Genomic DNA, 11989 nt, shown 5'->3' with positions numbered 1-11989 from the left:
TAATTGGAAGCTGCTGGCTAGCAATCTATTTGATAATGTATTTTTCTATGTATTTACTTAATTTTTTATTTTGCAATCACAGCTTGCTGCAGCCTTCACCTCCTGGGCTCAAGTGATCCTCCCACCTTAGCTTCCCGAATAGCTGGGACTACAGGCATGTACCACTACACCAGGCTAATTAAAAAAAAAATTTTTTTTTTGTAGAGGTTGGGGGGTGGTCTCCCTGTGTTGCCCAAGCTGGTCTCAAACTTCTGGGTTCAAGCCATCCTCCTGCCTTAGCCTCCCAAAGTGCTGGGATCACAGGCATAAGCCACCACACCCAGCCAATAATGTACCTTTCTGGGCTAACTCAATGGTCAACTGATACAGCTAGCTCCACAACTGGCTCTGAGACCACGTGACACTTGGGCTTCAGCTGCCACTGGGCTTCCACACTTGTGGCACTCCAGCTCCCCTGGCTCTGACCCCTGACTACGTGTAGCCTGCTTCTGACAGCTACTCCCCAGACACCTGTGGAAAGTGTTTGGACCTGCCCCTGCTCAAAAGCAGCCCTCCCCTCGTAGGAGAGAATACTGGGCAGGTGATGAAAACCACAATCAGACTAGAAAAGTCTGGGACCATCAGGGGCCAGGTGACTGGAGATGAGGCATTCCAGGATGAAGGCAAGGTCCTGATGGAACGCTGATGTGCTGTGTGGAGGTTCACCAGGATGGAGGGCAATTCATGACTGATTCAGAAAGCTTTCCTTTGGAATCGGAATTGTTAGCAAACTCTCCGGTTCAGTGTTCAGGGACTGTGCAAACCTGCTTTTACAATTCTTCAAGCAATCTCACATAAAGGTCACTGTCAGAGCAAATACTCTCTTTTGAATGCTGACTACAATGTTTTTCTCCACCTTTCAAATTAGTTTTACCAAGGCTACTGAGTGGACAGAGAACAGAAACACTTATAAAAGTGTTCCTATCTATCTGTCTGTCTGTCTGTCTGTCTGTCTATGTATCTATCTATCTAGAGACAGGGTCTTGCTCTGTCACCCGGGCTGGAGTGCAGTGATGTGATTTTACTCACTGTAACGTCAAACTCATGGGCTCAAGCAATCCTCCTGCCTCAGCCTCCCAAAGTGTTAAGATTACAGACATGAGCCACTGCACCCAGCCTTTATATCTAATTCTTTATATTTTTCCTGTTTGCCTGAGATATATATATTTTTAATTTTTAAAAATTGTTTTTAGATGGATCTCTCTGTTACCTAGGCTAGAGTGCAGTGGTGCAATCTTGGCTCACTGCAACCTCCGCCTCCTGGGTTCAAGCGATTCTCCTGCCTCAGCCTCCCCAGTAGCTGGGATTACACGCATGCGCCACCATACCAAGCTAATTTTTGTATTTTTAGTAAAGATGGGGTTTCACCATGTTGTCCAGGCTGGTCTTAAACTCCTGACCTCAGGTAATCCATCTGCCTCAGCCTCCGAAAGTGCTGGGATTACAGGTGTGAGCCATCATGCCTGGCCTATTTAAACATTTTTTATTTATTTTATTTTATTTTATTTTTATTTTTTTTGAGACGGAGTTTCACTCTTGTTACCCAGGTTGGAGTGCAATGGCGCGATCTCGGCTCACCGCAACCTCCGCCTCCTGGGTTCAGGCAATTCTCCTGCCTCAGCCTCCTGAGTAGCTGGGATTACAGGCACGCGCCACCATGCCCAGCTAATTTTCTGTATTTTTAGTAGAGACGGGGTTTCACTATGTTGGCCAGGCTGGTCTCAAACTCCTGACCTAGTGATCCACCCACCTTGGCCTCCTAAAGTGCTGAGGTTACAGGTGTGAGCCACCATGCCTGGCCAGGGATTTTATTTTTTTAAGTTGACAAATAATAATTGTACATACTCATGGAGTACACAGTGATGTTTTAATACATATAATGTATAGGAATCAAATCAGGTCAATTAGTATTTCAGTGTCCCTTGGATTTCCTAGGAAAAGAAATATATTTTAAAGATGATAGAAAACAAAAGGTAGGTCAAATATCAGAACAATTCCAGCTTTTGTTTTTTGGGAAGGACTGAAACAGTGGACTAATCCAAGTACTTATGCAGACAAAGGGGCTGAAGGTAGCCTGTAGTCTACCAGCTGGTGGCCAGCAAAATAAAGCCCAGCTCTCTTGAATTCCCACTGGGAACACAGGGACTGCAGGTATCCAGTGTGTGTCTATGTAGCCCACATTTGAAATAAAATATAGCAAAATATAATGATGCTTAGGCAGTTCAGGTGTTAGAAAAGGGAGCTGGGGTCTATGGATGGGGCATGCAGCTGGGTGGGAAGGGAAAGGACATCTGAATTTACCTGACAGTCGGACAGTCTTGCCTCCCGGCTAGTTGTGAGCACTGTGGCGGTACGGAGGCAGCAGGCTGCTGACAATCTACAAGAAACTGATAAATTAGACATGTATACAAAGAGATGACAGAGCAAGGTGTTAGTAACAGTGACTAAAGCAGCTGCCTGAGAGATTTAGTGAGGAATGTGCATTCACACAGAAACATTCTGATTCAGCTTTTTTTTTCTTATTGAATGATGCCAATAGAAAAGACAGGCTTTTCTTTTTTTAAAGTATTAAAAATTAGTGACAGCATTCGTAGCAAGATTTCTCAAGTACATTAGGACATATGTGGCCATTTGTCTTTGGTATTTTGTTATGTCTAAAAATAAAGGGTCTATTAATATAATGAAAGATCTTCTAGTTCTAAACTTGAACATGGTGGTAATTATTTGCTTAGCACTTAGATCTGCTATTCCAAAATGGAATGTATTCAGATAACTGACTTTACTGTCAGGACACGTGGACATATTGTCAATCCCATAGGTACCTTGAGAAAGTGTGCAGTATGATCTTTTCCATGATTAGCAGAATCTTAACTGAACAAGGAAATCATCCTTATAGTTTTCTGAAATTGATTTTATATATTGAAAATAGAACTGTTGGCTGAAATCTTAGAATGTCTATTACATAGTAGATTGTTAGTGACTTGGACTAGAAAGCTAACCTGAATGACAACTACGCTTTATTTAGCTTTTACCATTTTAAAGTCACACAGTATAACACACTAGGTTAACAAAGTGTTAGCTAGTAAAAATCAAGCTTTAGCTGGGTTAATCATCTACTCCAAGAAAGTAGTGCCTGGTGTTCTAAAAAATCAGAGAGCACTTTGTTTACTGGTACCAGGTGACTATGTTAGAATCATGCAAGAAGCTGGTTAGAAATGCATACATCAGCTTTCTCCAAAAAGATTTTTTTTTTTTTTTTTTTTTTTTTGAGACGGAGTTTCGCTCTTGTTACCCAGGCTGGAGTGCAATGGCGCGATCTCGGCTCACCGCAACCTCCGCCTCCTGGGTTCAGGCAATTCTCCTGCCTCAGCCTCCTGAGGAGCTGGGATTACAGGCACACGCCACCATGCCCAGCTGAATTTTTGTATTTGTAGTAGAGACGGGGTTTCACCATGTTGACCAGGATGGTCTCGATCTCTTGACCTCGTGATCCACCCGCCTCGGCCTCCCAAAGTGCTGGGATTACAGGCTTGAGCCACCGCGCCCGGCCTCCAAAAAGATTTTTGTAAACAAGTTAAAAATAGAATTAAACTTAAAAATTATTCTTAATTGAAGCATTTCCTCTTGAAAACTGATTAGACTATGTATTTGCTTAGCCAACCCCTTTCCTTATAAGTGTTTGAGACAGAGTTTCACTCTTGTTGCCCAGGCTGGAGTGCAATGGCGTGAACTCGGGTTGCTGCAACCTCCACCTCCTGGGTTCAAACAATTCTCCTGTCTCAGCCTCCGGAGGAGCTGGGATTACAGGTATGAGACACCATGCTCGGCTAATTTTGTATTTTTACAAAATTAGGTGGGGTTTCACCATGTTGGTCAGGCTGGCCCTGAACTCCTGACCTCAGGTGATCCACCCACCTCAGCCTCCCAAAGTGCTGGGATTACAGGCATGAGCCACCGCACCCGGCCTCCTTATATGTCATGTAAGTAATATTTAATCCAAATTATCACAAATTCTGGATTTACAGCCTTAACGAGGCTCTACTGATTTTTACATTTAAAGTCTTGAATTTATCCTCTAGGAATGCAGTGGGGGGAAAAAAGAAAAGAAAAAAAAAAAGTCTTGTATTTAAGTATCACCTGTTTTTTTTCTTTTTTGAGATGGAGTCTCACTCTGTCACCCAGGCTCAAGTGCAGTGGCGTGATCTTGGCTTACTGCAAACTCCGCCTCCCAGATTTGAGCAATTCTCCTGCCTCAGCCTCCTGAGTAGCTGGGATTACAGGTGTGCACCACCACACCCAATTTTTGCATTTTTAGCAGAGACGGGGTTTCACCATATTGGCCAGGCTGTTTTAACTCCTGATCTCAAGTGATGCACCTGTCTCGGCCTCCCAAAGTGCCAGGATTACAGGCATGAGCCGCCAGGATTACAGGCATGAGCCACCAGGCCCGGCCAAGTATCATCTGTTTTAAAGCCAATATACTCTGTCACAAAAAAGTCTGCCTATATAACTCCAGAATTTAACATTCAAAGAAACTGCTGGTGCTTTTCTAGAAATACACTAAAACTGTTTGTGATGCAAAGTAGAATACAGTATAAGGCAGGCTCAATTTTCATTCACTCAAGAAAACATTACTGAAGGGACCCTTTTATATGGTGGTCTTTGTTGCCATCTTATTAAGTAGTGCATATTAACAGGAATGAGGAGATCTGATTTTTGTTTGGTAGCTGGTTCAGACGATCATATTCAATGAAAGTCTTTCAAATGTAACAAATGATTAGGAAATCCCTTTGTTTTTTAACTCTGTTTTCCCATTTTGAGCATGATTAGCTCCAGATTCCCTTTTGTAGAAACTCAGAGTCTTAAGGGATGCATTCCTTTGTCTTTTCAAAATCTTTGCTCCCTTTGTCTTTTCCAACACCTTTCCTGCCTATCTGAGTGGTAATTTAGGAATGTCTTAGACTAATTTGGACAACTATTTTGATAAGGCCACCAGATAGGCAGTTTTTAAGTTAACCAAGTGTATACTGCCCTCTGATGGTGTGTTTGGGTAAATGCAATGGATGTAAAAACCACGCTGGATTCCTTGCGTCTTACATTGCCAGGGAGCTATAAATAAAACTCTTCTAAAGAAGAGTAGTGGCCTCTGTGGAATTGCGATCCTTAGAATTAGAGTAACTAGAGTATTAAAATGGCTTACATCTTAAAAAAAAATCTCATATTTTTGACTTTTTTTGCCAATACAGTCACAGGTTATTACTCATTCAAAATATAATTTATGATAAAATTCAGAAAGCAGGTAATAAGAATTGCAGTGTACTTAATGAAATGCTAGCTAGGTGGTAGACATTCTTCACATTTGTAGTGAATATCACATTTTCCTTCTTTAGAAGTAACATCACCTCTGGCTAATATTTATTTATTTAATTTTATTTTTGAGACAGAGTTTTGCTCTTGTTGCCCAGGCTGGAATGCAATAGCACAATCTCGGCTCACTGTAACCTCTGCCTCCTGGGTTCAAGTGACTCTCCTGTCTCAGCCTTCCAAGTAGCTGGGATTACAAGTGTACCCTACCACGTCCAGCTAATTTTTTTGTATTTTTAGTAAAGATGGGGTTTCCCCATGTTAGCCAGGCTGGTCTTGAACTCCTGACCTCAGGCGCTCCACCCGCCTTGGCTTCCAAGAGTGCTGGGATCACAGATGTGAGCCACTGCGCTCGGCCTATTTATTTTTTGAGACAGGATGTCATGCTGTCACCTAGGTTGGAGTGCAGTGGCTATCATAGCTCACTTCAGCATCCAACTCCTGGGCTCAAGTGATCCTCCTGCCTCAGCCTCTTGAGTAGCTGGGACTACAGGCACATGCCACCACACCATGCTAATTTTTTAAATTTTTGTACAGACAGGGTCTCACCATTTTACCTAGGCTAGTCTTGAACTCCTGGCCTCAAGCAGTCCTCCTGCCTTGGCCTCCCAAAGTGTGGGGATTGCAGATGTGAGCCACTGCTCCTAGCCAAACTAATTATTATTATTTTGCATTTATTATTTATAAGGACTTAGCTACTTATCCTTAAAAAACAAATTCCATGGATAAAATGGTGATGGACTTAAAAAATTAAACTATAATGTAGCTAGATTGCTCTGACTCAATTGTCTTCTAAATCCCTCTTCTCAGGTCTACAGTCCTCCAGTTGTGTCATTTGTAGCCTGGCTGAGCCACGGATGTGTCTCAGCATGTACTTTGTGAAATGAGGGAGGTAGGCTGTGAGGCTGAGGAAGTCCCTTGCAGCTCTGAGATGCTGCAAGCTCTAAGTGATCTCCCCTGCTCCACTTAGGATCTATTCTGCTAGGCTCACTCTTGAAGGAACTAGGCCAAATCTCATTGCTTCAGGGAGCACAAAAGATGACCACTATGTGCATGAAGGAGCAGGCATTGTAGAACCCACAAAGCCATTGCTGTCGTTTGGCCACCAGGATTTGTCTCAAGCATTCAACAATCAAGTTACTAAACTCCTATTTTGTGTCAGAAATGGTTAGGCAGCATGGGGAGAAAGGTGAACAGAGAAAATGTGGTCCCTGCTTCATCGAGGAAGAAGCATATTCAATAAGCAACTACAATGAAGTGTCATGATGACAATGGTGATGGAGATGGTAATGATGACAGCATCTAGCACTTATTTATTTCTTACGATGTGTCAGGCACTGTATAGGCACTTAATATCCCTGCTCTTCTATAACCCTGTTTTACTAATCTCACTTTACAAATAAGGAAACGGGAACTTAGGTTAAGAAACTTGACAAACTCCACTAGGAGGCAGAGTGCAATTTGAATCCAGGACTGTGTGATCCAAGGGCTGAGCTGAACTTGCCTATGTGTCACTGCATTGCCTCTTATGATAGGGAAAGTGTAGGGTGTTACAGGACCTCACAGCAAAAGTTAACTAAATTAAATTAGTTTATATATAGCTAATCAAACATAACTAAATCTAAGCGGTCAGGGAATGCTTCTTGGAGGTTGTACTATCTAGGCTGACATCTAACAAAGTGAGTTAGTCAAGTAACTTCTTCGTAACTACAAACTTTTTGTGGTCTTTAGTAACAGTAGTAAGATATTTTATCATAAAATTAAAGTTTATTTGAAATGATCAGAATGGAATTAGAAAATGCTGTAAGTTTATATGATAAGGCCACAGGCTTGAGAAATGTCATAGCATACTCAAGAGATTATTTATGTAATTTTTTTTAGAGACAGGTCTTGCTATGTCGCCCCGGCTGTAGTGCAGTGAGTTCAAGCAATCCTCCTGCCTCAATCTCCTGAGTAGATGGGACTACAAGTGTGTATCACTGCACCCGGTTCAAGAGATTATTAATGCCTCAAGGGCAGGGGTGAATATGGAACATTATAGCTTAAAGCATCTATAGGTCTGTCTTGATGGGCACAAGAAGAACACCCTTGTATGAAATTCCTCCATAAACAAGGGCCTCAGGTAGAAAGGAAGACAGAAAAGAACGGGAGAAACAAGAGGAAAATATTTGCTGAATCAGTCTATCCTATAAGCTTTACATTTGTTATCTGTTTCAAGAGACAGCATCTTGCTATTTGCCCAGCCTGGCCTTGAACTCCTGGGCTTATGTGATGCTCCCACCTCAGCCTCCAAAATAGCTGGGACTACAGGCTCACACTATTCCTAACTAAGGAAAATAAGTGTTGTTGATAATATGGGAGTATATCAGTCTCAGATATTTTTGAGACTATTTTTTTTTCTTTAACTTCTTTTTATAATCTCTCCTGCCAGAAACAAACACAGGATGTGGCATCACAGTAGGTGCTCTACAAGCCTCTACTGATTCATCCAAGACCACCATGTGTATTAATTTGCCCAAGGTCACACAGTTAGGAAGTGGAAGAACAAGGATTTACATTTAGATTTTCTAATGCTAAGGCCTATTTTCTATTGCCTTTTCTAGATGCTTCTCAAATTGACACCAGCTACCTCTAGAAAATATCAGGGTCATAGAGTCAAAGAGACAGAAGAAACTTCACCAGAGATTTGAGATACTGATTTTAAAGCAACCAGCGCTCTCAAAAACACAAAGCAAAATGAAAGGTACAGGAATGAAGATAATATTCAGTTTTTAAAAAACGGTGGCTGAAAATAATACACTTCATTGGCAAGGAAAGTTTTGCTGTGTGGCTTTCTCTTGGGCTTCTATTATTGATAAAATTTTTGATGCAATTTAGAAAACTAACCAATTTTCTTTTCTTTTTTTTTTTGAGCCTTGCTGTCCAGGATGGAGCGCAATGGTGCGATCTTAGCTCACTGCAACCACTGCCTCCCAGGTTCAAGCGATTCTCCTGCCTCAGCCTCCCAAGTAGCTGGGATTACAGGTGTGCACCGCCAAGTCCAGCTAATTTTTATATTTTAGTAGAGACAGGATTTTGTCATGTTGGCCAGGTTGGTTTCGAACTCCTGACTTCAGGTGATTTGCCCACCTCGACCTCCCAAAGTGTTGGGATTACAGATGTGAGCCACCGTGCCTGGCCCAACTAACCAATTTTCTAAAAGTCAATGCCTTAGGGAGTCCAGGAGCCCACTGGTGACTGATTGGGATGGGAGGGAGCAGCTCACGTAGCAGACATGGAACACATCCATGTTTTGGCTCCACATCCAGCCCAGATGGCAGCAGTGGGCACTGGTGAGCACCATGTGGGTGAAAGCCCATCTGTGGAGACCAAACCCAGCCAGGATGAGTAGTGAGGCCACAAAGTTGGATTCTCTGGGGTCCAAGTGCTCTGGGACAGGCACAGATGCAGGTCTTTGTGGCAAACAGTCTCCTGTAGCATCGCATGACCCCACCTCCTTGTTTTCCTGACTTGAGAACTAATGCATCCCCACTTCTTCATGAGATCGTATTTTCCACAGCACACCTCTTTCCCTCATGACCATAAACACCTCTGGGTGTTCCACATGTTCCCATGAAAACGATCTCTGTCTTCTGAATTCTCCTGAGGCCAAGTATCCGTGTTCTTTTTTTTTTTTTTTTTTTTTGAGATGGAGTCTTGCTCTGTTGCCTAGGCTGGAGTGAAGTGACGTGATCTTGGCTCACTGCCACCTCCGCCTCCCGGGTTCAAGCTATTCTTGTGCTTCAGCCTCCAGAGTAGCTGGGATTATAGGTGTGGGCTGCCATGCCTGGCTAATTTTTGTATTTTTATACAGACAGGTTTTCACCATGTTGGCCATACTGGTCTTGAACTCCTGGCCTTAAATGATCCAACTGCCTCAGCCTTCCAAAGTGCTGGGATTACAGATGTGAGCCACCAGCCCCAAACCCACTTCTTCCTTCTAAGACATTATGTAAATTTCCCTCAATCTTCTCCTTGCTCTCTGACCTGGTTCCAGTTTGTGCACATCCTTCTAAAAATAAGATGATAAGAAAGGAAGTCGTGTGTGATCAGATAAGCCCGGTGAAGGGTGCAGTGGCACTGTCGGTGTCAGCTGAGACATCCTACTCCTATTAAAACAGCAAAAGCTCATGGCATTTTTGGGCAGCCACATCACACTGCTATTTCCATTGAGCTGGCTTTGTTTACAGATAGTGCTACCAAGTCATTCTTTCTCCATCTTATAGTGCTTGGAATTCCAGCACAATATTTCATATCCATTTAAACTTTATGTTTAAAGTAAATATGACATATTTCATCTCTTCCTATCTGATGAATATTTTGGATCCTATTCTGTCATTTTAGCATTTATTTCTCTCAAATCAGAAAATCTTCGAATCATGATCATGATAGCTTTATGTAAGACTAGCAACTAACAATAAGGTCAGGTTAAGTGGAGACCATATTTCATAAATATAAGTCAATGTATTTGGACCTTTTGCATACATCATCCAATTAGTTATGAGTGTACACAATTATATGATTATCATCTAGAATTGATTTGTCTCAAGAATATTAAAAAAAAAATGCCTGGTTAGTTGCTTGCTTAAGTTCAGACACATTATTTCACCTTTTCCCTGGTCTTACGAGATAGAGGATGTGGGTAGCCTAGTTTAAGACATTCTTGATGAACTCACGCTGGCTTTTAACAATCCCCATTATATAGAGAGCAATTTGTAATTCATCCGGTTCCAGAAATTTGCCGAGGATGAGGCTTAAGTTTGTTGGTCTAATAACCAACAAACTTCTTTCTTTTCCTCTGTATACAAACTGTATTTCTACATTTCTTCTTCTGAGATATGTAGATATTAATCCTCTTACTTAAATACTGTTTTTCTCCATGGACACCTCTTCCTCTATCTTTCATAAGTTCATGATTTTTCAGTATTTTTCCTTCAACAAGAAAAGTGAGAAAAAAAGAAGGTTGTGTGCTTTCTTCTTTTCCTTTCCTGTTTTCAAAATGGGCAATTCATATACTCATATTCTTTTTTTTTTTTGAAATGGAGTTTTGCTCCTGTTGCCCAGGCTAGAGTGCAGTGGTGTGATCTCAGCTCACGGCAACCTCTGCCTCCCGGGTTCAAGCGATTCTCCTGCCTCAGCCTCCTGAGTAGCTGGGATTATAGGCATGTGCCACCACACCTGGCTAATTTCGTATTTTTAGTAGAGACGGGGTTTCTCCATGTTGGCCAGGCTGGTCTCAAACTCCCAACCTCAGGTTATCCTCCTGCCTCAGCCTCCCAAAGTGCTGGGATTACAGGTATGAGCCATGGCACCCCACCTATATTCTTAAAAATAGGCAGGAGAAATGGAAGTTGATCACATAAAGAACACACATGCCTTCACTGAGACTCTTAGTTATTATCTCTGCTAACTTGGTGTACTCTTTCCAAGACTGCTTATAAAAAAGGTTTAATAAAATTTTTGAACAATTGCTGTAATAGAACATTGCTACTACTTTCTAATAGATACCACTGCTATGGTTTGAATATCTCCTCCAAAATTCATGTTGACACTGCATCTCCAATGTGGCAGTATTGAGAGGTAGAACCTTTTAAAACGTGATTGGCTCATAAGGATCTGCCCTCATGAATGGATAAATCCATTCATGGATTAGTGGATTAATGGGTTAATGGATTCATGTGTTATGATGGGAGTGGAATTGGTGGCATTATAAGAGGAAGACAGACCTGACTTAGCATGTTTAGCCCCCTTGCCATGTGATGCCCTTTGGGACTCTGCAGTCCCCATCAGCAAGAAGGCTCTCACCATATGTTCATTTTGACCTTGGACTTCTCAGCCTCCATAACAGCAAATGACAAATTCTTTTTCTTCATAAATCACGCAATTTCAAGTATTCATTATAAGCAACAGAAAATGGACTAAGACAACCACTTTAGACCAAAAATCTTATAAACTTGGAATAAACAGTCAATAGTCATTAAAGATCTTTCAATAAGGACAGATGATTAACAGTTAGTAGAAAAGCAAGAACATTTAATTTTGAAAGCTGTTAAGTAGGAAACTGACAGAGAGTTATAGGCTGTCCTAAAATTAACACGCCATAGTTAGTGATGAAAGCACAGAGGCATTCTCTTTTAGTCCTTATGGGAGGGAAAAGGATATCTTTCTTCTTTCTGCAAAGCTGGCCATGTTCTTCCAAACTATTCATTAATTGGGATTTTAGGCAATGACAAAAAAGGAAGAGCAGGCAGAAGAAATGTAGAAGAAAGGATGAGAAATAATGGTAATATGTAATACTTATAAAAAGAGCTGTATATAAATTTGGGTGAAAAAGCTCCTGAATCTTTGTAAAAACTCTGAAACACATTTATTTATTTATTTACTAGCAGCGTTTCACTCTTGTTGCCCAGGATGGAATACAATGTTGCAATCTCAGTTCACTGCAACCTCTGCCTCCCAGGTTCAAGTGATTCTCCTGCCTCAGCCTCCTGAGTAGCTGGGATTACAGGCGTGGGCCACCACACGTAGCTAATTTTTTTTTTTTTTT

The 11989-nt window shown here is 41.7% G+C and overlaps 1 protein-coding gene across 7 annotated transcripts in view; it reads right to left on the bottom strand.

The window, feature by feature from the left end:
* Positions 1-11989, bottom strand: part of BICD1 (BICD cargo adaptor 1) — a 288717-nt gene that overhangs the window by 15357 nt on the left and 261371 nt on the right. For 5 of the 7 annotated variants that reach the window (XR_005196772.1, XM_037731164.1, XM_017507902.2 and 2 more), the window contains one exon: positions 2341-2416. The exons of 1 other annotated variant lie outside the window; for it this stretch is intronic. Coding sequence is in view for 5 of the 6 variants with exons in the window: in XM_037731164.1 (XP_037587092.1) it covers positions 2341-2416 (76 nt within the window). In the remaining variant the exon portion in view is untranslated. Of the gene's footprint in view, positions 1-2340; positions 2427-11989 lie in introns of all 7 variants that reach the window. One more of the 7 variants, XM_017507899.2, reaches the window with a different exon arrangement.

Source organism: Cebus imitator, unplaced genomic scaffold (genome assembly GCF_001604975.1).
Source record: "Cebus imitator isolate Cc_AM_T3 unplaced genomic scaffold, Cebus_imitator-1.0 Scaffold385, whole genome shotgun sequence".
NCBI lineage: Eukaryota > Metazoa > Chordata > Mammalia > Primates > Cebidae > Cebus > Cebus imitator.
This window is presented reverse-complemented; position numbering and strand designations above follow the sequence as displayed.